General features: G+C 51.8%; 6 protein-coding genes across 6 annotated transcripts; 3 read left to right on the top strand and 3 right to left on the bottom strand.

Annotated features, from left to right (window-relative positions):
• Positions 1–2,538: 2,538 nt before the first annotated feature.
• NECHADRAFT_78055 (uncharacterized protein) lies at positions 2,539–6,888 on the bottom strand (the record flags this gene model as incomplete). The annotated part of the gene is made up of 4 exons (XM_003052703.1): positions 2,539–2,890; positions 2,947–5,947; positions 5,997–6,504; positions 6,562–6,888. The coding sequence occupies 4 exons, from the start codon at positions 6,886–6,888 to the stop codon at positions 2,539–2,541; spliced, it is 4,188 nt and encodes a 1,395-aa protein (XP_003052749.1).
• A 1,222-nt stretch (positions 6,889–8,110) lies between these two features.
• On the top strand, positions 8,111–8,914 carry NECHADRAFT_6355 (uncharacterized protein; the record flags this gene model as incomplete). Its single annotated transcript, XM_003053203.1, has 1 exon — positions 8,111–8,914. A coding segment is annotated over one exon (804 nt), but the record flags the coding sequence as incomplete, so codon positions are not given.
• Positions 8,915–10,140: 1,226 nt separating this feature from the next.
• On the bottom strand, positions 10,141–11,996 carry NECHADRAFT_67604 (uncharacterized protein). Its single transcript, XM_003052702.1, has 3 exons — positions 11,749–11,996; positions 10,617–11,692; positions 10,141–10,565 (listed from the first exon to the last, which is right to left on the bottom strand). Exons 1-3 carry the CDS (start codon positions 11,948–11,950, stop codon positions 10,290–10,292), a joined length of 1,554 nt encoding a protein of 517 aa, XP_003052748.1. The 5' UTR covers positions 11,951–11,996; the 3' UTR covers positions 10,141–10,289.
• A 1,699-nt stretch (positions 11,997–13,695) lies between these two features.
• On the bottom strand, positions 13,696–14,878 carry NECHADRAFT_36247 (uncharacterized protein; the record flags this gene model as incomplete). The annotated part of the gene is made up of 2 exons (XM_003052701.1): positions 13,696–14,492; positions 14,575–14,878. 2 exons carry the CDS (start codon positions 14,876–14,878, stop codon positions 13,696–13,698), a joined length of 1,101 nt encoding a protein of 366 aa, XP_003052747.1.
• Positions 14,879–15,540: 662 nt separating this feature from the next.
• NECHADRAFT_67603 (uncharacterized protein) lies at positions 15,541–18,823 on the top strand (the record flags this gene model as incomplete). Its single annotated transcript, XM_003053202.1, has 4 exons — positions 15,541–15,616; positions 15,691–16,001; positions 16,054–18,232; positions 18,285–18,823. 4 exons carry the CDS (start codon positions 15,541–15,543, stop codon positions 18,515–18,517), a joined length of 2,799 nt encoding a protein of 932 aa, XP_003053248.1. The 3' UTR covers positions 18,518–18,823.
• Positions 18,824–22,085: 3,262 nt separating this feature from the next.
• NECHADRAFT_78050 (uncharacterized protein) lies at positions 22,086–25,507 on the top strand (the record flags this gene model as incomplete). Its single annotated transcript, XM_003053201.1, has 11 exons — positions 22,086–22,144; positions 22,197–22,756; positions 22,833–22,860; positions 22,963–23,226; positions 23,278–23,853; positions 23,900–23,996; positions 24,054–24,118; positions 24,279–24,452; positions 24,517–25,115; positions 25,244–25,298; positions 25,480–25,507. The coding sequence occupies 11 exons, from the start codon at positions 22,086–22,088 to the stop codon at positions 25,505–25,507; spliced, it is 2,505 nt and encodes an 834-aa protein (XP_003053247.1).
• Between the last annotated feature and the right edge of the window lie 110 nt (positions 25,508–25,617).

Here is a 25,617-nt window from a genome sequence, read left to right as displayed (position 1 = left end):
ATCATCTGATAATCGCTGACCAAAGGCCACCAGGGCAAGAGATCGGCCAACCTCTTGAGGCACAGCAACGGACGAGTCCATGGTACTGGTGCTCCCTTGGCATTGGCATATGATGAAGGAGGCTCCAAAGGGATCCATCAGCCAAGGTCTCGACTTTAACACTGAATCAAGACTGGCCCGAATGCAAGAATGAAGTCAAAAGAGTCTCTTCCCGTGACTGTTGGCCAAGTCGGAATAGCTTACCCAACAGCGCGTCTGCCGCGCTTCTCGACTCAGAGCGGCACGCCTTGTCGACAAGGATGATTCCAACAATGGCGAGATGGGGGGCTTCGATTAAGAACCCGCCACCTGCGCCAAGATCGGATTTTGGCCTGGACCAGGTCCCAAGCCATAGCCCGGCAGTAGTAACCGGCATGAACAGGGTCCTGCTCTGCAGTTTTTGCGTCTTGGCGTCTAACAGAAACTGAGGCCGTATCCAACTCTTGGGAATCAGATTCTCAAACCACTTCCAACGTCCCACGCTGCAGGTAGGTGTTGTTACATTGCAGAAAGACATGCATCAGAGCCATGCCCGTGGAACAGATGATCAAGCTCCTCCTGTCACCCATCGCTCGCAGGGTAAACAGGATCAACCCCCCGATCGCGTACGAAGCGTGGGTCCAAGAGTCCGAACCCACCAGTTCCAGTTGATTATTGAGGCAGCTAGCTAAATCCAGTCCAAGCGACCGAAAGGAGAAAAGCCGATGACCAGACGAGAAACAAGCAAACCAGGAATGGTCCGCGTAATAGAAAATTCTTCTCGAAACTTGGGTCTTCTTGGCAAGCAAAAGCTCCGTCTTGTCCTATGGGAACCTGGGAAAGGCTAGAGCCAATAGTGGCAATTCTACCGGCGTAGTGGTAAGTCCATGCTTGTCTTGCGTGGGTTCATCGGATGGGTATGTGGGGAGGCATTTCCGTCTGCTGTTCATGACCATTCTAGCCAAAAGTGACAAGGCTTTAGGCCTCGTAGGGCCAGGAAGACAGTTCTCGTGAAGTGGGATTAAAGTTGAAAGACGATTCGTCAAGGAACGAGCGCTTCTTGGCGCCTGCGGTCCAGGCGGCTCTGGGCTTCCCGGCGATGTCACCAAAGACGGACTCAAAATCTTTACTGGGCCGGTGGGATAATCTCGACAGCGGATCCTGCTGCCTGCGATCCACCTTTTGCTTTTTGTCCCCTTGGCCTTCTCAAAGTCAATGGCGTTGATTGATTACCACGCTGTGTCAGCGGCGGTTTGAGGATGCGCCACGTTTCTTGGACTGATTGATAAGATAAGATAAGATCGACATGAGGCAAAAGACAAGAACCTCAAGAGTCCGACACTGTGTCTAACTGTGTCTCAGGACCCCCCACAGTCTGACTCGGTCGATTGCTTTTACGGGTAAATGGAAGAGTCTCGGGCGAATCTGGGCCAAGATCAAGCGATAGCATGTCTTCGCTTGTTCTCGCTGCCTGACGGACACATTTCCCATAAACCCCATCGCAATACCCGCGCGCGACAGGCATGCCACCTCCACAGGATGAATTGCATTCGCAAAAAAGGTAGTAAAAGACTCGAAATAGGTGGTCCTGTAATGGCTCGGCGACAGGGATCGAGCTCGGCGTCTGCGTGGAGCTCGTGCAAGGGTCTCGCCATGCTTACTCTGGGGGTAAGCATTTAACGCATCCTCGGCCAGGTCGAGACTCTGGTCGGCCTGCTTTCCCCGGTCAGGCCGACTATTCCCTTTACTTTCCGGCCGCGTCATGAGCGAAAATGAAGAGATATAGTGGAGTGTTGAGTGCGTGTCGAGATGTGAATGATTGCTCGTGCCTTGCGGGTCAGTGGTAGTCTAGACGGTGGTGATTTTGATCGGTTTATCCGTCTTGGACGTGTGTTTCAAGACCCAGTTCACGAAGATCGCACCCAAGTGTGATAGCTGGTGGTCCATGATTCGTGATCAAGCTCGGCCTACCACGAACCATCATCACCCCAGCCTGATTGTCAGGCCAGGCAAGAGAATCCTACAGAGAGCTAAACATTCTAGCAGCATAGTATATGCAAAAATCTCTACACAAAGCAAGTCAAGCGAAGATCATTGAGGAGACGCTGGTTCGAATAGGGCTTAGCGAGTGCGCTCCCACGTTTTGCCAAACAAGGTTGCATGACCCGCCGCTCCTCCATCCTCCACGGTTACCCTCACACGCGATAGGAAAAAGCGCAAGACGCTGTAGTGATATTAGCATATCCCCACGCAAGGATAGCTATAGAGGTATCTAGTATAGAAGGAATACATTAATAAATTTAAAAGACGTAAAAGCATTGTCTTATTAGGTTGCCTCGTCGTTATATTCATCTTATGTATGTATTGTTATTATAAAATAGAGAAAAGCCTTTGAATTGTCAAGATTCAACTCGGTGTCTGGAGCCTCGCGTCTCGCTCAGTCTCTCTCGTCATTCACGGCATCATTTTCGTCAACACTCATCACTGCACCCATACCGACCAACGCCTTTATCTATCCCTCTATTGCCTATTCCAATACACCGAATGCCCATCCCAACTCCCTGTGCCAGCGAGAAATTCGCCACCCGACGTATCTGATATGCTTGGGGCGTACATCTGTTGAACTGGAAAAGAAACTTCCATCTCGTCTGTGATAGCTCCTTCAAGGAACGGCAAGTCCCCCGATTCCCGTGGAATCGCCTCTGGCTGCGTTGGTAGATGTATTTCATTTCCATGAAGACCGTGATCGACAACCATATTGTCCACAGAAGGGCGGAGGGCACTCCAAGGGGCGTTTGGGTCATTGAATAACACCCTGATGCCATATGGGGCATTTTCTAGCCGTTTCTGTACGGCATTGTATCCGAGAGGCCTGGAATACGTTAGTCAAAGGAAAATTGTAAACTCTCGGATATTTGTCTAACGCACGCTTGGAGGAGAACGGTCCTCATGTGAACTTTGGAAGCATCCAGACGCGGCATTCCTACCAGGATATTCTGCTGAGGGTCCTCTTCCATATGAATATCTGTGAAGGTCTTCCCATCACGATTCTTGACAGAACCGTCAAATTTCGGGCTTCTTTGAAGAAGTTTGATATGCCTCTTGGGCTCGCTCTGCCGTAGAGCCACGTGGACGGGGTAATCTCCATTGTGGTCCGGGATGTTGGTGTTGGCTTCCAGGTCTTGAATCAACCTTTCGACAAGGTCTTCCCGACCGCAGCGAATCGCGATGTGTAGAGCGGTCTCTCGGCCTTGTATCAACTGATCGATACCCCCATTCTTGCACAAATGGTCCATCAAGAAGAAAACAACATCTTTAACGTCCTTTGCTCCTCGGCGTCCCTTACAGCATTGCTCCATGGACCACACATCTACGCTAGCACCTGAGCGTAACAGCAGCTGAACACCCTTTGGGAAGTCGTTCTCGGTCTCTGCCATGAAACTGAGCTGGCTGGCATGATCGCCGCGAAAGTTGGGATCAGCCCCGTGGTTCAGGAGTGTCTCAGCAACGTCGAACTCCTTGAGATAGAGTGCCATGCCGAGGAGTGTGCTCTTGGGCGAGTTCGAACCTGAAGTGTTGGCATTTGCGCCGTTGCGTAGGAGCAATTCGATGCCGCTAATGTTGGCGGGCTGGATAAAAGTCGTCATTTCGATCACTCGTTGTAGAACCCAGTCGATTTCCTGATGAACCGCCTTCTCGCACGACTCATGTGTCAGGAGTTCTTCGGCGATGTAGTTGCGTTTAAGCAGGATTGCTAGAAGTAGGGGGTTGCATTCAAACTGTCTCTTCCGAACTCGGATTTCTGGGTTCGTGTTCCAATGCTCATCGCGAATGGTGTACTCGACTCTTTTGTGTGCAGGAAATCTATGATCCAGAAGATTCTTGGTCAATTTTGCGTAGTGCTTCGCCCAATGTTTGCCCCAATCCGGATTGTTGGAGAAGTCGATGGCCTGCAACACGGCTTGTTCGCCGTGGTTGACATGGAGCTTCTTAAGCGGATAATGCTGTAGTAGACGACCCACCATGTAAAGGTTCTTGGCTCGGATGGTGAATAGGAGCAGCCGTTCAGGATGTCTTATCCTTTCCGGCTGCTTGTCTAGAGCCCGGTCTAGGTAGTTAGCACAACCCGTCGAGCAAAGATATTCCAGTGCATCAAGTGGTAAATCTGAGAAGGTATATGGGTTGGCTGGTCTAGCCTCCATGAGCTCCCAAAATACCCACAGGAAACACTGGAATGCGTCGCCTTCGAGTACCTGAACTGGTTCCATCTTGGTTAGGCAGCCGACCTTTGCGTGATGGCCCCAGCATTCGGCCGAGTAGGATAGGAAGGGGTACTCTGAGCAGAATTTCTCGATATCTACCGTCTTCAGCTTATCTAGGGATACTGTCATGCTCCCCATGTAGCTCGAGGTGTTCTCCCCCCCCTTTGTTTCGTTAGGATTCGACTGTTTTCCATTTTTGGCACCGAAGAGAAATTCCAGAGCTTTGGATGCTTCTGGAGGTAGATCTCCTTTCTCCAAGTAACCGAGGTATGCTCTCGATGATTCGTAAAGAAGGTGGTCCCCGTAGGCCACGAGATCCCTGAAGGTTGCCCCAGGGCCTTGAGGTTTGCAGCGTTTGATCAGGTAGGTAGAAGCTGTCCCATGGCAAGGTTCGATGATTAGTCTGGGTTCAGCATCACCACCTTGAACCTTGGTTATTTGCAAGAATCCGCGATACCTTGTTTCGATGATGGTCTGCAAATCTTGGTTGAATACTCCGAGACGAGTCAGATACTCCTTGCTGATTTTACTCTTTGGTTTGTTCCCGGTCCCGGTACTGTTGCTGCTGCGATTGTCATCGTTGTTGATGATCATGATGTTCTTGTGGTTGCTGAAATACGTAGCGCACTGTAGTTCCTCGACGGTCAAACTTCTCGAGGCTGCTACCACAATGGACAGTCCCTTTTCAACCTCGTCTCGGAGGTCTGGTTCAATAGCGTTGAACATCATCTCGTAAAACTTCTCCAGATCAGGTTGTAGATTGTTGAGCATACGCTGTAGCTCCTCGTCCGAGGTTTTGTCCAACTCTGTCTTTGTCATTGCGCGGTTGACCAGGTTGTTGCACATTAGCCGAACCCAGAGGAAGACGCCCTGGGAGTGATCCAAAATCACATCGGCAAACGTTTTCTCGCCCACTGAGAGTTCTGTGAGCTTTCGGTAATTCCGCTTGATGTACAGGGCGATATCCTGTTTGGTGTGCTGATGGATCTCAAGTCTTGAGAGGTCACCCATGTCTTTAAGGTTGGTAAAGGCATTGTCGATCTTCTCCTCGTGCGGACTGGAGATGCATATCTTGAGTCGTCTGCCGGATAGTTTGAATATTTCCAAAAGAAAGGAAGTCATCTCGCAAAGTTCTCCATCAAAGTGGTCCAATGCATCCATGATGAGATAGATATTTGGACGTTGACTGTCCATCCGTCTTCCCCATTCTTTAAAGACTTCCAAGCATGCCTTTTCCAGGTCATCTCGAGGCCAGGTTGGTGATTGCTGGTAATTTCTGCGCCCCTCGAAGAACGGCTGGACTGGTTTGAAGGCGGCAAAGTCTTTCTCGACCATCTGGAACAGAATAGATCTCAGGAATCCTTCAAACTTCCGCGAAGGATCTTGTCCAGCATAGTGAAAGAAGTGACTGAGAACGATGACCTCTCTGGAAGGGTTTTGTATGCGAGCCCACGAAGCAAGTGCTTCGTTTCGTGTTAGGTATTTCATGAATGTTGATTTCCCAGATGCGCGCTTTCCAGACATGTAGAAAATGTTCTTGCTGGGATCTTCAAGCCAAGCCCAAAAGTCATGGCAGTAATGAATCCATCGGAATGTTCCTCTGAGATGAGGGCTCACGGTTTCGAACCGCTGTCGAACGTCAGAAAAGGCAAAGGATTGCAAACATGCTATAGGGAGCTGTCAGTGCTTCGCTCGCCAAAAGGAGGACCGACATACCTCGCCACAATTCCAGCTCGTTCTTGCTAGGCTCGGCTGTATCTCGTAGAGCAAGTTCATCCTGAAGCTTAGCCAAGCGAACTGCTTTGACAATTTGGGCTCTGACGGTGCAGTAACCATCTCCCAGCCCCGGTAATTTCATTGTAGGCAATTTCTCATAGAGGGATGCGATGTGGACAGTAGGCTTCAGAGGGTCCTCATTTCTCTGTGCGAGCCAATCCATAAACGAGCTGTGAGTTTTGTCGAGGACATCCGAGGTTGGCTGGAAGATGGCCCGCAACTCGACGTTTGGTTCCAATCTATTAGCTCTATTGCCTCGAAGAGCTTGCAAGATTTTATGCCCATGTTCCTGTAATCTTGACACGCGTTGAGGAGTGCCGAGAAAGATGACACCGCGAGTGAGGGCTCCGATGTTGTAGGGCGCACTTCGAGACTGGGACTCTGGGAGTAAGCGCTTGACCAAGAGACCTCCCAGGCTGTGAGCGACAAAGATGATGGGGCGCTCTGACTGGTTCAAGTTTAGTTTCTGGTAGCTGGAGGGCATAGCGACGAGCGACCACCTTACCTTATTATCACGTCTCCAATTGACGAGCTCATTAAGTAGGTCGGCAGCAAGCCTCGCCAGGTCTTTTCCCAGGCCATTGATATTAGATATGTTGTAGTCGTACTTTAAGATTTTGCAGTTTCTTATGTCCCTTGCGAGGAGTTCTTCCGGCCATGGCAGGTCTGCATTCTCGTGTCTCCATGTTGTATCCGAGTTGCCCGTCAGGCCGTGGACAAAGACGATATCGGCCCTGCAATTGTTGGGAAAGCCCTCGAAAAATTCGGTAATTCCATACCGATTGTGGGATAAAGCGAGGCTGTCAGAGTCAGAGTGGGATTGACGGGACATGGTGGGTGTATCATGACCGAGGCATGGTGCAAAGTGAATGGTGGGCATTGACGATCAGTCTTGACGACAGAGGCAGCGAAACGACTTTATACCAATTGGTCGCGCTGTAGATTTTTCTACTTTGGCCAAGGCTTTCATGCATGTCTTGGGCATGGCCAATGGCTGTGTGCTGCGCATCTTTGGGCGCCTATCCTGGGCGGTTAATGCGACGTGTTGGTCCTGTTGGTCCTGACAGCTCGGTGAGCCCAGCAGGCTGATGAGAGGGAATCGGCACATCGCTGAGACTTCTTAGCTATTCTCATCGAACTCTCATTAAATTCTTGTGGAATTCTATATAATTTCAGTGTCAGAGGAGTAGAAAAATTGTTAAAATATGAGAGTTCTTCTGATGTCTGCTCTCACTGTTCATCTCATCCACGTACTTACCTTGGACCTGAGCAATAAATGAGTGTCAACCAGCCGACTTAGGCGGTGTGCTAAGCATTCTTTTCCATGAAGAAATCTTTGTTTATGTACCTATCGCGTCCACTTCCACAGAGCCTGCTTTGACTGTGCTCTCCTCTGGGAGCTCCAGGGTGTCGACACAGCCTCAGCGACTGGGATCCAATTGGCCCTTAAGCAGGCCCCGAGTCCGAAAGCAGTTGACTCTTGTTCTTTTCACTATTGGGTATTCAAGGCAATAAATCTCATCGGATATTTCTCATTTAACTGCTATGCTACCAACAACCGCAGGATAGTGGTGGCTGCCTTCAACCCCCCATTGCCTAAATTGGCTATCGCCGGTCACATCATGCTGACTCAATACAACCACCAACCGAGATCCCGCAGAGCATGTTCCCTGTCTCTGAAGCCAGCGTCATTCGACCATGCTCCTCCATGAAACTGCAACCGTCAACCAACAGAGCGACTCCATTGAGTTGCACAAGGCCCACTGTGCTGCCTAGCACACCCAGCGTATAAATGACCGCCCTCTCTGTCAGCTTGATCCCCTCTTCTCACCACGAATCACATACAAATTATACAATCACCAACCATGGCAAGAACCAAGCCTTCATGGGAACGATCGCCTGAGCCCGAGCCCGAGTCTGAGCCCGAGCCCGAGTCTGAGCCCGAGCCCGAGTCTGAGCCCGAGCCGCCTCGATTCCTGTCAAGGTTCAGGCGGCACACCAAGAAGAAGCCTGTGCCAACATCTAAAGACATCCTCTCCGTCCCTGACAATCCTCAATCCGGCTCGCCCCTGTTCAGACTGTTGCCAGCAGAAGTGCGCAACCAAATCTTTGCCCTTGCTCTCACCGACTACGAGGATCCTTCCCCAGACAATCACTATGATAACAATACCTGCTTCACGCGGCCTTCATACTTTGCGCCGCGCAAGACGGACACAACCCTACTACGTACCTGTCGAGCTGTCTACCGCGAGTGCAGATTCCTACCCTTCATGTTGACCGAGCAGCTGCACTGGCTCTCCTTTGATGAACGTGCGCCTCCAGAGTACGATGTCGACACTGCCGTGGACAAGCTGCACGCCACAGCTAAGGAGATCGCCCAGCAGATGGGCCAGGAACAAGTCCAGATCGAGGGCATCAGAGCGTTTCCTCAGATGTTCAAGCTGGAAGCGGGTGACTTGGAAAGACTCCTGAGGACGCCTTACATGGACCCCAAGAGACTCACGATCACGATTCGACACGCAGACTGGTGGTATTGGGAGGATGATGCACCACTTCGCTTCGAAGGGTCCTGGATTAGGGACGTGTGCGACGAACTGTCTCCCAGCCTGAACGAGATATGTATCGAGATGGAGACTCTGGAGCGCAAGAAGCGCCAGGTTGATCGCATCGCCAAGATGATGATTGAGCGCTGGTTCTTTAAGAAGCCAGACGGAACCGTTCTCGTTGCCGACACAAAGGGGTCAACCAGACAGGAGAGTCGGTGGAGGGGAACCAGCCGTTGGCACAACAAGAGATGGGTTCGTGATGAAACGGAGGAGGGCGTCATCGACTACTACATTGTGTCTGTGACGTTCCGGCCTCGACATGTGATTGAGAGGAACGGAGGCAAGATCAGTGAGCAGGCGAGCAAACGGGCTGAGACCAGCAACTATGACGATGATGGGCTTAGCCTTCGCTTGCCTGATGAGACTCCGATGCACTACCCATCGCCATATATCTACGAGAGTGAGGAGTTCGGGTGGTGGTGTGGAAATGGTGATACTGACGATGAGGAGGATGATGATGATGAGGCAGAGGGAAGTGAGGAAGAAAGCGATGAGGGGGATGAAGGAAGCAATGGAGAGAGCGATGAGGGCAGTGATGAAGGGGATGATGAAGAGGATGATGATGATCCGGCCAATGGACCAACTCAGGCACAGGCACAGGCACAGAGGGGTAGGAACTGCTTTGCAAGGAGAGGCGGCGAAGGAACTGAGAGGCTGTAGGGGAGTGGCAGTTACGCAGCTGACAACGAGTGATGCCAAGGATGGGAAGGATTGCATACATATAGCCTCGTGAAAACGACAATCGCAATTCGAAAACAGAGACTTACACGGCTCCATTCCAACAAACCATCACTCAACGTGGCTTGATAGGTAGCCTCGTTCTAAACATGATGCTTTCCTCCGACGCCTTTCGGAAACATCACCGTTGTCAGAATACCACAGCCATATGACGTTAACTGACTCGTTAACCATCACCAACATCTCATCGTCGCAGTCGCCGTGCCCTAGCGCATACAGATACTTTACCTTTGTTCTGGGTCCCTCCAGCCCCATCCCCAAGGCAAACACATTCCAGTCACTCCGGCGTCAGTTACCAGGTCCTCGGCGCGGGCGCACGAGAAACGCCGCAACGGGTCCCTGGTCCGGCACTTGCGCGGGAATGGACAGGTGATAACAATGGGGATACGTTTGAGTCATTTGGAACCTTTTACTAAACCCAGAACATTGGGAGGAATAGGCTATGATGGATGAAACGCTACCAAGTTATTCAGCCGGTGGTTGGTTTACTTCAACATATCAACCCAACACCAGGGGCGTGAGATGTTGATATGCTTCCGTGACTTAACAAGGCTATTCCTACATTCTTCCCGTCTTAAACTTTCCAATCCTGAATGCAAGCCACACGGCAAGTCCCTTTCACCAAACGGCACGCACTCGTACCTCATCCAACGAATAAGCCCCCCGCGTGTCCAAGGTACCAGGCCAAGCCATCGCACGATAATTTCACAAGATTAGAGTTGCTCTAGAACACCACGAGTCAGAGATCAGAACGCCGCTGTATGCTTCATGGTCATGGCCAATGACGCGGTCTATCAATTAAGGGTCATTATATCCAAAGATGTCGTCGTCGTCGCAAAATAATATGTACAGTTATGCAAAGGTATTTCCCCCAAATCATGTATGTACACTATAGCAAGTTGGCGCCAAGTGCGAAACCACCAAGCACTGCGAATACCCAGCCCAGAGGCACAGGTTGCCAGGCGGCTGAGTCGTCGTCGCCGTTGTTGTTGTCCGAGTTGGCTCCCGCCGTGACGGTGACGGTTCGTTGGGGTCCGACTGTCTGTGTTGTTACGACGCCGGTTCTGCAATCGCGCTCGAACTCAGGGCATGATGTGACGGTGTAGGTGGTTGTGTAGGCTGATGTAGCCAGGCCGGTCCTCGTGGGGGATCTGGTGACGGTTGCCTAAAGGTCTTGTTAGCAAGAATTCATCATCTGAGGATGTGAGCAACTTACATGTCCAGTGGTAAAGGCATCGCCCTCTTTACACTTGCCCGTCTCAGTAGGGACAGCATCCTTGCCAGATCCAACAACCACGATATCCTCATCGCCACAGTTGGCAGCCTGCGCAATGTGCACCTCCTTGTTATCCCAGTCAAAGACAAAGTACCCAGCCCGAAGGACAGAGTCGCCGAGAATCTGCTGGTTGGTGGTGACGACAATGCCGACGTAGCATTGTCCGTACCCCATCTCGAGGATGAGATCGCTGAGGGGAACACGGACAAGCTTGTTGCCAAAACCAAAGTCGGCTGTGGCGTCGCGGTCTCGGTTTTCGCAGTCGGTGATGTAGAAGCCTTCACCGTTATCTTGCACATCAAGCATCTCAAGAATTGGCTTCGCAGCCTCAAAGTGCAGACGGGACAGTGTGCTTCCTGAATCGAGGATGACGTTCTTATCCGCATCATCAAGGTCGAACTCGTGCTCTTCACCCTCGGTGGTCATGCCGATGCTGCTCAACTCCACAGCGAGACGGTACTCGCCGCCCTCGCCGCGGATAATAGGTCGCTTCTCTAGTTTGCCGATGAACTTGTTACGGTCGATGCCGCCGTAGATGACGGCACCCTCGTCAGCCTCGGAATGGCGCAGGTCCAGGGCGTAAACACGGCTGTTGATGAGGCCCTCGACAGCCATGGAAGTGAGCAGCAGTCGGTAAGGATCGTCATTGTCGAATCCACCCCTCGTATCCGGTGCAAGACCCAGAATACCCTGAGCAATACCGTCACTCTCAATCAACACACCAAACGTCTGGTTCTCAAGCTTGGCGTCTCCAAAGGTGAATGTGTCGGCGTAGTATCGAATCGTGGCCGACGTGTGAGTCGAGGGATCCGAAGCGTCACCGTATCTGAGTGTTTCCCTTCCAAAGGGACCGATGGGCGGTGTCGTCGAGTCGTCGGGCACATACTGTCCCATCTCATGACACATGTTGTACTCCCTTATGCTGCTGGCCTGTTCGCAGTCGGGGTTGACCCAGAGCTCGTTGGAGCCAGTATCGAGGAGGACGGTAATCTTTTGCGGTGGCGTGCCGATCTCAACTGTTTCTCAGCGTTAGAACTGTAACCCTTTTCCATGTCTTCTTGTTTCAACGCACGATCTGTCGCGTAGAAATATCCCATATTGTCCAACACGGCTACAAAGGCATCGCCATCTCGTCTCGTCTTTTCCTTCTTGGGCTTCTCGACAGTGCCGACGTGCACCGAGAGGTAACCCTTGCCGGTCTTTGATCGCGGGAAGCTCAGCGCATCGGCGCAACTGATGGCAGCGGCGACGGTGCCTAATGTCGTCCACCTCATGGCTTATACCGAACCTCTAGTCGAAGTCCAAAGTGCAAGATTGATGAAGAATCGCACTACATCATGTTGTACGCGCTGGAGGGTGCCCTACCTTTTGTTTAAAGAGCGACAGACAGCGCAGAACAGGAACCCCCTTGTCGGTGGCCCCGGTGGCGCAAGCTACGAGGTGGCATTGGCCTTGGTTGGCGTCTGGATCCTTGGTGTGTCCCAATGCCAAGTCGAGCCTTAATTGGGGAAGCTGAAAGACGGCCCCCCTCTTCACCCCGGGCGGCGGCAGTCGGGAGCATGGCCTTGAACATTGGGTTCTTCCATGGCTGACGCCTTTGTGGCTTGCGAGATATTGGGACGCACGTTCCCGCAGCTTATGAACGTCGTGAAGGGGGGTGGAGGATGAAGCTGAAGGTCAACCAGTTGAGGATTTCTCCTTTAGAGTTGACTTTCTTTAACTCTTTCTTCAACAGCCTGAACACACATTCATTAAGCATAACGCCCTATCTCAGTCCCCCTCCTCCATGTTTCATTCACCCCGTCATCCTTCGGCATCCCTCCCCTCAGCCGCCCCATATCGCCTTCGACTCCGCCTCGCTGGGCAAGCTAACTTGCTCAGGCGGGAGATTAGCGTTGCTGGGGTTCGAGCACACACACACTCAGCGGGATCCTCGGCCAAGCTTGCTCTTGCTGACATTTTGCCCTGGCCAAGCGTTGGGCATTCTTGGTAATGATCCATGATGTCTTGAGTCTCTGTCTGTACGCTACGATCGAGTGTGGCCAGGTGATGCGATTGCTTCTGGGGTAAGGGGGCGTCTTGCTTGCGCGGCCTCCTCTTTTTGTCAATTTGTCGCCTCTTTTGTCTTGATCGGGTACGTCGTGGTGGCTTGATTGAGACACAAGCTGAGAGTCGTATTCATCATCTATCGAGGTTGGAATAAGCTGTAGTGGCATTGCTCAGTCTTGGTTCCCTGGGATGGCCCTGGCCTCTCCGCTTACCGTCAGATGGATGCCAAATTGGGGCGGGATAAGCCTTGTGAGGCAGACGAGGATCTTTATCCTTGTGCTGTTCTCGTTTCGAATTCATCCACACAACCTGGTAATTTACACCGCCAACCAACAGTGCGTGAAGTACTCGGTATGGAACAAACAAGACATCTGCATCTCTGAGACTATTTCTCCTTGATGCCTCAACTTGTCCTTGATTGGATCTTTAACGAAAATAAAGTCAGACCCGTCTGCGGACCTTCCCATGCCTCCCTTGGTTCACCCTATGGCTCTCAGCTTTTCCGCTGCTTGGCGTCCCTTGTCTCATTTCGCATGCGGAACGCTGAGTCTCCGAGAGCACAAGCCATGAGGGTAGCTTGAGTTAGCTGGTCAAGCCTCAACGGCCAAGACACAACTCAGTCTAGGGTAATTTGCAGAACAACATGTGAGATTTGCTTATGCTTTGGCTGTGGCATTGAATAAGGAGGATAACTGGGTTGAGAAGATACTCTGTCGTGCTCCATATCTATTTCTGTGTACGGAGTAGCCACACAAGCTTCATATGTTGTGTAGCGAAGTCATCCATGGACATCTGCAGGTACATACTGGCGATGCATAACCCATTCGCCCAATGAAGCAAATCATCACGCACATCATTCAGACCAATCTAACTCTTCATCGCAACATCGTTGTATCCTTCTATATCTATCATACATTTTTCTTATTCTACATGTCAGCATTTGTGATCATCATCATGCATGGCAAATGACTTAAGCCTTGCCGACACCCGACACCAACAGGACAACGCTGCCCATCTGCCTCCTCACATCCTCCTTGTTAACATCATGAGTATCCTCAACCTCTCCCCACTGTCCCGTCTGCCAGTCGACCTCCAGACTAGTAGCAACAGAGGCCTCTTCAACGCCAAACTTTTTGCCTTGGTTGAACTCGCCCTTGCCAGCCGATCCCTCACTCCATTCAACGATGAACCGTGCAGCCGCAATCAGACTCTTGCCTGCAAGGGCAACTCGCTCTAGTCCCGCAATCTCAAAGGCGTCGAGGCCTGCGATCCATCCCTGCACAACCTCTCGGACACCGGGGCTCTGCGCCTGGGGTAGAATTGAGTGACCGTCAAGAACAGGCGTGATGGTGATGCCTGGCCAGACATGGGTTGTAAGGAACGATACAATGTCCTCGGCTATCCGCTTCTGAACATCTCGGAGTGACTCTCCCGCATCGTTCTTCAAGTCGTGCTCTCTGGCCGGAGGCGCCCAGCACAGAATTGAGTCGGTGTCAAGGTATCGTAGAAGCGTAGTAGAGATGGCGTTTCGGACCTCCGAGATCTCGGCTCCGGAGGCCTTGTCGGCTTCAGCAATATCGAGAGCTCGGCAGGTAAGACTTGTGAGAGGGATCAAATGCTGTCGTGTCGCATCTTGAGCCGAAGTCAAAAGATCCCATTCGAGAGCGAGTGCCGAGGCGAGGTCGGGCTTCGACATTGGGAGGCAGACGATTTCCTTGGACACAGGGTGCCTCAATGGTCGGGTATCAAGGAAGACTTGCAAAGATCCTGTTCAAGAATATTTGTTAGCCCATTGCCGTCGATATAAGTGGGCGCAATCAATGGCAAAGAATCAGCCATCTTCACTTACCATCAACTTCCTTGACTGCCACATCCTTCCAGAACCTCTTTCTCAAAGGACCGCTTGACTTTCCACCGCTCGCACTCCGCAGCTCCTTGGCATTCTTGAGCATCTCAGCCTGCTTCCTCCGCCTCGCGACACGCTGGTGAACATTCTCGGCGGTTGGCAGCGGTGGCTCCGGTGGCGGGCCGGTCCCGACGATGGAGGCGACATTGGCGGGCTTCGCAACAGTCGAGTGAATTGGACGGATGAAGACGGGGGCATTGACGAGCCGGGGAACCAGCCGCAGCGGCAGCCGTGTCGTAGGCTTCATTCTGGCGACGAATTCGTGGTGGAATTGGGTTGAGTCGGAAAGATTTGAGGCTGGAGGGCAGAAAGCCGCAAACCCGCCGGAGTGGAAAATTGGGTCCGGCTGAGGAGGCTCGGAGCTGGTGGATGGATTCAGGGTCGACATGATGTCACCCCGAGAGATGGGAGCTCGCCAAAGACGACATTGCAAGGGTGATTTTGGCTAAATAGAGCTTGGATTCGACAATCGGAACTATAGAATCTAGATAAGAGAATTTGCCAGTTATTAAAAGATTGTACCAAAGCTTCTGGGTTGGAGCTTAAAGGTGTCGAGGTACATGGGATAGCAGTACTCCACGGTGATGTAGCGACATACTGTGAGAGCATATAAGGGAAAGACTTCTAGTAAATAGACTGTATAAATAGGAAACGAATATTAAGCCGACATTGAATCCAATCATGCCCTTTTCTCATACCCGTAAGACAACCGAATCGTTGCACCTCCTTGCCAAAGTTGACACGAATCCCAGTCCACGATAAGGGGCTGATAGCTGTCACGTGATGCGGCACGACCCATCCATCCCTGACAAGAGTAACTGCGACGTGGTGATTCTGGATGAGCGCCTCGACCGCAACCACCAAGTCTCCCTCACCAAACCGCTCCCCCCACGACCCAGCTTGCCCAACATGAGTTACGGCAAAAAGGACGAAGATGCCGACCTCGGTTTGGTCAAGGTGGACCGCACTCAGGTGTTCCAGGAAGGTCCGTCTCGAGCAATCGCCCTCTTGCTGTTCCCCCCACCGTCCAAGTTCAAGTCAAGCTAAATAGGTCGACAGCACGACTCTTCAACTCGTCCCCGATCCAGCCTCGAAGATGTCGCATCCTCCTCACAAAGATCGCCCTCCTCCTCTACACGGGCGAAAAGTTCCCTACCAATGAAGCCACCACCCTCTTCTTTGGCATCTCCAAGCTGTTCCAGAACAAGGATGCCTCCCTCCGCCAGATGGTCCACCTTGTCATCAAGGAGCTTGCCAACTCGGCCGAGGACATCATTATGGTCACTAGCACCATTATGAAGGATACTGGAGGCAGCACCGATGCCATTTACCGACCTAACGCTATCCGCGCCCTCTGCCGCATCATTGATGTAGGTTGTCCTGCTGCTGGCGCCTCCACCGACTCTACTGACACTATACAAGGCCACGACTGTCCAATCGATCGAGCGAGTGATGAAGACTGCGATCGTCGATAAGAACCCCTCGGTTTCTTCTGCCGCCCTCGTCTCCTCCTACCACCTTCTCCCGATCGCCAAGGATGTTGTTCGACGATGGCAGAGCGAGACTCAGGAGGCCGCTGCCTCTAGCAAGTCGTCTGGCGGCTTCTCCCTCGGATTCTCCACCTCGAGCAGCCAGATCCCCATGAACCACTCGACCATGGCGCAATACCACGCTGTCGGACTTTTGTATCAGATGCGCTCGCACGACCGAATGGCTCTTGTCAAGATGGTTCAGCAGTTTGGCGCAGCTGGTGCGCTCAAGAGCCCTGCTGCTATTGTTATGCTTGTCCGACTTGCTGCGCAGCTCGCCGAGGAGGATCCTTCGCTGAGGAAGCCCATGATGCAGCTTCTCGACGGCTGGTTGCGACACAAGAGCGAGATGGTCAACTTCGAGGCTGCCAAGGCCATCTGCGACATGCGAGATGTGTCCGACGCCGAGGTGTCGCAAGCTGTCCATGTCCTCCAGTTGTTCCTGACCTCCCCTCGTGCCGTCACCAAGTTCGCTGCTCTGCGCATCCTCCACAACTTTGCTAGCTTCAAGCCTACCGCCGTCCATGTCTGCAACCCCGACATCGAGCTCCTCATCTCCAACAGCAACCGATCGATCGCTACATTCGCCATCACCACTCTGCTCAAGACGGGCAACGAGGCTAGCGTCGACCGATTAATGAAGCAGATCTCCACCTTCATGTCTGAGATTACCGACGAGTTCAAGATTACGATTGTCGAGGCTATTCGAACATTGTGTCTCAAGTTCCCCAGCAAGCAGGCCGGCATGCTCACCTTCCTTAGTGGGATCCTGCGTGATGAGGGCGGATACGAGTTCAAGAGGGCTGTCGTTGAGAGCATGTTTGACCTGATCAAGTTTGTTCCCGACTCCAAGGAGGATGCTCTCGCCCACCTGTGCGAGTTCATTGAGGACTGCGAGTTCACCAAGTTGGCTGTCCGAATTCTCCATCTTATCGGTCTCGAGGGTCCCAAGACTGCCCAGCCCACCAAGTACATCCGATACATCTACAACCGAGTGGTGCTTGAGAATGCGATTGTGCGAGCTGCCGCTGTCACCGCCCTTGCCAAGTTTGGTGTCGGTCAGAAGGATCCCGAGGTCAAGAGCAGTGTCCGTGTTCTCCTTACTCGATGCTTGGATGACGTCGATGACGAGGTTCGCGATCGCGCCGCTCTCAACCTGAAGCTCATGGCCGAGGAAGACGATGAGATGGCCGCTCGATTTGTCAAGAACGGTAAGCAAGAAATATATGTAATTATGAACAATGCTAATTCGCCTACAGAGAACATGTTCTCCCTCCCCTTCTTCGAGCAGCAGCTTGTCCTGTACGTCACTTCGGATGACAAGTCTGCATTCGACAGCCCCTTCGACATCTCCAAGATCCCTATTGTCACCCGGGAACAGGCCGACGCCGAGGACCGTACCAAGAAGCTCATCGCCACCACCCCTACCCTCAAGGCACCCAAGGTTGGCCCCACCAAGACCTCTGGCGCCGAGGCTCAGGCATCTGCTACTGCCCAGGCTCAGCGATATGCCCAGGAGCTGCTGGAGATTCCCGAGATGAAGGAGTTTGGCAGTGTGCTCAAGTCGTCGCCTCTGCTTGAGCTCACTGAGGCTGAGACTGAGTACGTCGTTACTCTGGTTAAGCACATCTTCAAGGAGCACATTGTTCTTCAGTACGAGGTCAAGAACACTCTTCCCGACACTGTCCTCGAGAACGTGTCCGTTGTCGCCACCCCCTCGGACGACGAGGAGCTCGAGGAGGTCTTTATCATCCAGGCCGAGAAGCTTCCCACCGACCAGCCCGGCAAGGTATATGTGGCCTTCAAGAAGATCAACGGCGAGGGCTCTCTGCCCATCTCTACCTTTTCCAACATACTCCGATTCACTAGCAAGGAGATTGACCCCTCCACAAATGAGCCCGAGGAGACTGGCTACGATGATGAGTACGAGGTGGCCGAGTTCGACCTTACTGGCAGTGATTACGTGATTCCCACGTTCGCTGGCAACTTTAGCCATATCTGGGAGCAGGTTGGCGCTTCCGGCGAGGAGGCAACAGAGACTCTCCAGCTTAGCGGCATGTCCAGCATTGCAGGTACGTTGAAATGTCACATCGATGAGAAGAACAAGACTAATCAATTCCACAGAGGCTACGGAGCAGCTCACCAAGGCTCTCTCCCTGCAACCCCTGGAGGGTACCGATGTCCCCGTCAACCAGACTACTCACACGCTCAAGCTTCTGGGCAAGACTGTTGGTGGCGGTCGGGTAGTTGCTACCGTGCGGATGGCATTCTCTTCAAAAACGGGTGTGACGACCAAGATCACGGTGCGAAGCGAGGAGGAGAACGTCGCTACGCTGGTTGTCGCGTCGGTGGCTTAAGTCTGGGTGAGCCGGCGTTGAGGATAATGATGTATCGAAGCTTGGCGGTCTTAGACATGCCTCCAGGAGCGAGTAATGTAACTGTCATGATTCATTCTAGAGCAGAGTCTCGGTTGTCACACTGCAGACGCCTTGGGTCAAAAGCCGAACCATCGGAGGATGCTTGCATTCATTTGGGTATGGAGCTGGCGTGCAGAGAACGGAGGACTGGTAGAAGGGAGCGAGAAGGTTCAAGAGCATGTTTATACGGGGCATGGTTGTTTCTAGTCATGGTATTTCTGCAAAAAAAGATGGAAGTTAGCTGCCAAGTCTTTGTGAAGAGTGATTATGGTGGTGTTGTGATGATTGCAACTATGCTGGCTGGCTCGCTAGCACTTCTAACTGTATTAGGATAACTGTTGTGCAAGAAACAATATTGACAAAGATTTGCTAATAATTGCCCAAGTGGTATACCTGATATCGGTCCCTTTTTGCTACTCTTGGGTAGTTTGATGTGTTGTTGGGGCTTGGGTGGTGGTGACAAGTGTTGGGGCGAGATGCACCGCGGAAGGGCGTTGCTGGACCTGCGTCCTGCTTATCTTGACGGCTTTCATCTTTTGCCGTGTTTTAGTGTACTGTTTAGTTTGAACATGTAGTAAATATCGTGTTTGAAAGGTTTATACTCTGTCCGTCTTGCGCGCTGGTTTGTCCTGACCTAGACCGGGTCGATAGGTCGTGGATGCTGGAGAGGACTGGTAGCCAAGAGCATCACAATTGTGTATCTCGGGTCTCTACAATCTTTGGTATCGAGAAATTTGTTTTGTTTCCTGGTTTTTTTCGTCAGGATCAACATGTTGATTTGCTTGGCACCTTGATGAGCGAGTGTGTTCGGCGATGGTTGACAGCATCTAGACAGGATCAAACGTCGGCAAACACGCACCCATCGCGGGTATTTAAAGTCTCCCGAAGTGCCAAGAGCCTGTCATCCAATCTTTACAGTTCCTTCTAAACTAAAGTACTATATTGTTCTGTCCACGGCGGCTCGACTGACTTGCTCTCCGAGAGCATGACCTCAGTCGCAGTCGGGTCGTTGACCAAGAGGGCGGAGTACAAGAAAGACACCAAGTATATATTCACGCTTTCAACACTTCACGATGGGCAGCATATTGTCGGGGCTCGTCTCTGTGTTACGCCCAATCCTGATGGACTCCGATGAGAGGATCCATGCGGCTTTGCGGTGGCTTCGTTCTCAGCACATTGGAGAGAGGGTCAAATCGTCATGATGCCCTTCGCCTGAATTGAGCTTGGGAGGCCGCAAGCAGCGAGCATGTTGTCTGCTATCTCGTGGTCGGAATCTACGGTCTGGACGTCCTTGGATATATATCATCAACCCGTCTCCTCCTCCGAAACTCGTATCATCTCCTACACCTTTTCCTGTTCGTTTCAGGTTTAAAATCGACCTCAAGAACTGCATATAGAATGAAAACATGAAGCATAGCCGACAAACCACCGGAATTGTCTGCGAGGCAGTCGCAAGCTATGCTCGGATCCATGGCTCGTCGCTCCCACATTGTCCGCCATTTCCCGTTCATCTTTGGTGATGGACCTGAACAAGACCGTCACGATGCCGGCTTCGGTCCGGTTTTGTGAGGCCCAGACTCTGCATCAGCTCGGCTTTGGCCTGTCTCTTCTCTTTATTCTTTATACATCACTATATATCCTCATATATACGCCTACCCTGGCTGTCCATCGCCATATTGGTGACATCACGTCAACCGATGGGCCAAAAGTCAGGGCCTACCGTTGTCTTTGACCCCTTGCTCATAGTTGGAAGGCACTTGGCCATACCAAAAAGAACCCTGAAGAAGTTGAGGGAGATTTCTGGGGTGCACTCTAGTCGACTGGAACATCTCGCGCAATGACCCCGAGAAAAATTATCGCTGGCCGCGAATGCAGACAGTGTCCTCAGTTTACAGCTGAAGCAGACAGCACCTTGAGATGCTTGCCCTGAAGCTTAATGAGTTTCTAGGACTAGCCGGCAAGACTCGGTAACTGGCTACAGCCTACTGCTATGTGACAGACCCCGAGGCCTTCTGGACTTGGATGGATCACAGCTCCAGCTGGGAGGATCCGAGTCCCGCTGAGGATGCTCCCTTTGCGCTCTCAAGCACCGCTGGCCACGAACCTGGACACTGTATCACCTGGCTCGGTTATATATGAGCGATTTCAGTGAGAGTGATGACTCCTACTTTTCCCTGAAATTTCTTGCCTCGAATTTCTTGCTGTGACTGGATTGTTGATTTCCGGTGGAAGTTCCATCCGACGCCATCCCCCCGAAACGTCGCCCTGCAAGAAATACTGGTCTAGATGGAGGAACCTGAAGAGTAAAAGTGTCGCTGAGGGTATTTTGTGACGCCACGATTGAGCTTCCGCGCTGTGCGATAGGCCAATCTGCATACAGATGAAATGTGAGAAAACCGCGTCGATGAGCCTGGAAGTTGCTGACTCTGTGAAGACAGGACATATCCGGGATCTTCTAATCGCCGGAAACCTCAAGCTGTTCCTTTCTAGGGCGGCTACGTAGATATATACATCACTGAGGATGAGACGCACAGAGTAGCGCAATCCTTTGGTCCAGGAGAGGTTGTCTAGCGGGCTGGGACGGCTTCCAAGGGTACACTCCCGTTGCTTGGGATGAACGGATGCGAGAAGACTATCGCAGTACGGTAGCAAAATTCTTCTGCTAAAAGGTTATAAGCGCGTGCCCATAAACGATCCATCAGACTACCTTTGTTGTGGATCGAGGCTGGCAGACAATTGCATCTGTGGCTACGGGCCTAGCTGCACTTTCACCTCACTCTAAAGATACATCATCAACTATAAACTAGTCGGCTACAACAACTACAAGCAAAGTCTCCATTCTAATGATGTGTACACGAGATACCGTTGGTTGTATCTTCTCCTGGCAGCTACGAGACCAGGCATACCAGACCACCAAGGAATGGGAAACATCGGCTGAGAATGGAGGAGATATGTTTTGAAGCTACGCAAATGCGCTGAGAAACATGAATACAGACGGTCTGAAAAGGACAGTGGTCGTGGGGGAAGAGTGTTAGAGTAGAGGCAAACGCGCAGCTCAACACGACACTTTCATCACTTACCCACAGCTCAATCTAGTTGCCATATTCAAGATTAGCACTAATAAACGATGGCTTTTACGTACACGAATTGCTTCGCACGCGATGTCCATCTCGTTTCTTGACATCTCTGACGAGATCTGCACAGTTGAGGTTGGCCATGTCGTCAATTGCTCGATAGACATGGCAAATGTTTGCGACCAAGACCCTCAGAAAAAGAGACGAACACATCAGACGATGGACTTGAAAGCCAAACAAGTCTCGTAGGGCAGCAACGTTTGTTGTCTGTGATTCACTGTCGCCCACCTTGCTCAGTGACAGTGAATCACAGCGGCAACAGGCTGGCTACCTCGACCTTTCGGCTTCTTCATCTCTACCAACTGTTTTGTGGACTTATTTCTTGAAATCATAATTGGACACGCTCGCAAGACTTTTTGGATCCGGACGACTCCATGGCGCCTCCGGGGCAAGACCCATCGTCTCTTGCTATTGAAACGCGACCCACGCAATCGTGAGTATCCCATCTCAACCTTCGCCTGATGAGTGACTGACTTGTGATGAAGCCCATACCTGGGAACTTTATGGGGCCTGGTTTTTGGCAATCAAAACTATGTCTGGATTCATGTTGGCAAGGTGAACAAACACCCTGAGTTCGCAGCCAAGTTCGAGAGCGGTCATCTTTTTGTCAACAACATCCCATCGGCTGCAGCCCACATAGTCGTGAGCTACATATACACAGGCCGCTATTCAGGCCTCAAAGCGCCCGGGAACGAACCGAACGACCAGATGAAACATGACTTCAAGATGCCGGTTCACGTCTGCGACATTGCTCACCAAGTGAGCCTCACAGAACTGGAGGACATGGCCAATCAGGAGCTCATGGCTTTGACACCAAATATCCCTTTCGGCATTGTCATTGATCTTCTCGACAGCTCAGAATTTCACCGGACAACCGTCCGAGGCTGGCTTCGAGACTACATGGGACAGAAGCTCCTGCAAGCCGGCAGAAACTCGACCGAGGAGTTCGCCAGAAGCATCTCGGAGAGCATGCAGAAGAATCAGCCGGTCACGGCCATTTTGTGCCAGGCGATCGCTCAGATGGGGCTTGAAAACAAGCGTCTCCGTCAGATGAAGCCCTGAGATTATGTGAGGGTTGGGTTTGTTGGTTCTACCATGGGAATAGGGAGAGTGTGATACAGGACGTCCATCATGTACAAGTAGCTCGATGTGAGTTTGGTCATCCAGATCTCAGCGGTAGAAGTCTCCATTGATTGTTTAAATGAACGAGATTCGCATGATATGAAATACGTAATGAAATGGATTACTTAGCAAGGCGAGTGACAGTGAATCACAGTCGCAACAAGCTGGCTACAAACGGACGTCGCTCAGCAACCCACGACCTTTACCTTTCTTCACTCCTCACCACTCATCCACAGGCACTGAACGTACACCAAGTTTTTTTGCACACGCTTTTGGAATGAACTTTTGGAGGGTTCCTTGGTTCACCTACTCTCCTCGCTATCCTCTACCATCCAACTCGACAATGTCCAACACTGTCGCGACTGTCCCGACTGTCGACCAAGGCACGCTGTCGTGAGTATTCCAGACCGACCGGACCCGACGAGTGACTGACCAGAGATCAAGACCTTACCTGGGAACCGTGTCGGCGCTTATCTTCAATGGTAATCATGTCTTTGTCCACGGTCGCCTGATTAGAAAGCACCCGAACTTTGCGGCCAGATTTGAACACTGCCAGCTTCACATGAAGCCTGTTCCCCAAGGAGCCGCCCACATTCTGGTTCATTACTTGTATACCGAGCGCTACGAGGGCCTCAAGGCGATGGGCAACGGAGAGCTCGACAAGACCAAGTACCACTTCCGCATGGCCGTCCATGTCTACGACCTCGCCAGAGAGTATGACCTCTACCACCTCGAAGACCTCGCGACTGACGAGCTCGTGGTCCTCACTCCCATGCTGCAGCTTGGCACTCTCATCGCCGTCCTGGACCAGGAGGAGTTTACTCACACCAAGATCGCTGGCTGGCTTCGCGATTACATTTCCCATGAGGTCATGACGGCTAGCAAGGCTTCGACCCCAAGCATCATCCGGGGCATGCAGGATGACATGAAGAACAACAGGCCCATCACGGGCATCGTCTGTGAGGCGATGGCCAGAATGGGGATGGAGAACCAGCGCCTTCGCCGCGCTCTTAAGGAGAAGTAGGTCGAGGAGCTTTTGTTGTTTTCGATTATGTGGAGAGGAAAGGAAGTGTCGTTGGTCGTTCGTTGGTCGTTCGTTGGAGGCTCGAGTTTGGGATCCAGGTTGTAACATTCCAGGTGGCGCTCAAGATGTCAGTCGCAAGGTGCGCTTTTGTACAGTATAATGAGCTAGCTTAATTCAAATGATGATTGATAAACAGGTATTGAACAAGGTTGCTATCATGCTTCGGTACTTTGTTTTTGCGGTCGCTTGCTTTAGAGTTGGGTGAGTGCACCTGCCAGCTGTCCTAGGCAGTTTCGACCATCTGGCTTTTGCCCAGCGAGTCGCTCCATCCCCAACATCACAGATCTTGACTGTCCTTATACCCAGCGGGCGGAATGTCATTCTTTCAGTTGTTCAACTCGTCTTTGTCTGTTCCTCTCAGAACAAGATCATCGCCAGACAAAGACAAGCCGCAGAAGCATCCCGCGCCCGAGAACTCTCCTCATCCCGGACCCCCGACACGTCGCAAGATGAAGACTGAGCTTGGGAGCGACGAGGGACCCGGAGAGGCCTCTCAGATGCCCGTCCAACAGGATACTGATATCCAATTCGAGTCGTGCGTCCTTCCTTTCATGCATCCCCCCAAAGACTCGGCTTCGCCCTACTGATCATTCGCCCAGGCTGTACGTGGAATATACGTACATAATCGAGTTTGAAGACGGTCTGGGAGTCAGAGTCCCAATCGGCGTCATCGAAAGGTACCCAACATTTGCCTCGCACTTTGTTGGCCATTACCTCGACATCTCCGAGTTGGACGAGGCCGCGGCCCGCGTTCTCGTCCACTACCTCTACACAGGGGAATACCAGGTCCCGGAACCCGAAGCAGAGTCCCCCGACGAGAAGCGCTACAAGGTCTTTGCTCTTAACCTCGCGGTACACTTTGCCGGCGTCGCGTACGACCTCGAGCACCTTGCCGTCCTCGCCTCCATCGAACTCACCAAGCTGGGCGAGGACCTGACCTTTATCGAGATCCTTGATATCATGGAACAAGAAGATTATGAGATAGGGGAAGACGAGGTCTGGTTTGCCCGGTACATGGCGGATCGTGCTCAGAGGTGGGAGACTGTTACTGAAGCTCAAGTGCAGTCTTTTCGGGCTCGTATTGGAGAGAAGCGAACTCTTGTCAACATTCTAATTGAGAGTGTTCTCAATTTGAAGCTCGAGGTCCAGCGTCAGAAGGCTTTGCTAGAGGATGGGTGGTCATTGAGTTGGGTACCAGGTGGGGAGTAACAAGGCTTTCACGTTGATCGGGTGAGCTTTTGCTCTTGTGAGATCCCTGGGCCCAGGCTATGTTGGTGTCAGCAGCCGTACTAGAAACTGTACAGCAAAATTTTGCCTTGTATTTAGTGGCTAATGCGGGTCTCGGACTCGATGACACTGGCTTGCCGATTGCTTCCTCTATGTGAGTCCACTGGAGAAGGACTTGTGGCATGCCCTGTTTTGACGACTCTTTCAAGGCTTGCCATGGGTTATTCGGGAGTGTCTGATCTAAGGATGCTGTCTGTTATACCTTTTTGAAAGGACGACCTGGCTCATGCCAAGCAGCTCTACTTATGCTAACCGCCTATTTGCTATTGTCTTAGTACATATCGGAGGCTGAGGCTGGACTAACAGACAGCATTCGGGCTCTTCATATCACATTGGCGGTAATAACTCTTCCCTGATTGGGAAGCAAGAGTGTCCTGACCTATTCGAGATCTCAACATGATGTTCTAGTCAGC

The sequence above is a fragment of the Fusarium vanettenii genome, assembly GCF_000151355.1.
Source record: "Fusarium vanettenii 77-13-4 chromosome 3 genomic scaffold NECHAsca_2_chr3_3_0, whole genome shotgun sequence".
Classification (NCBI taxonomy): Eukaryota; Fungi; Ascomycota; class Sordariomycetes; order Hypocreales; family Nectriaceae; genus Fusarium; species Fusarium vanettenii.
Note: the sequence above shows the minus strand (reverse complement) of the source record. Positions and strands in the feature narration are given on the sequence as shown.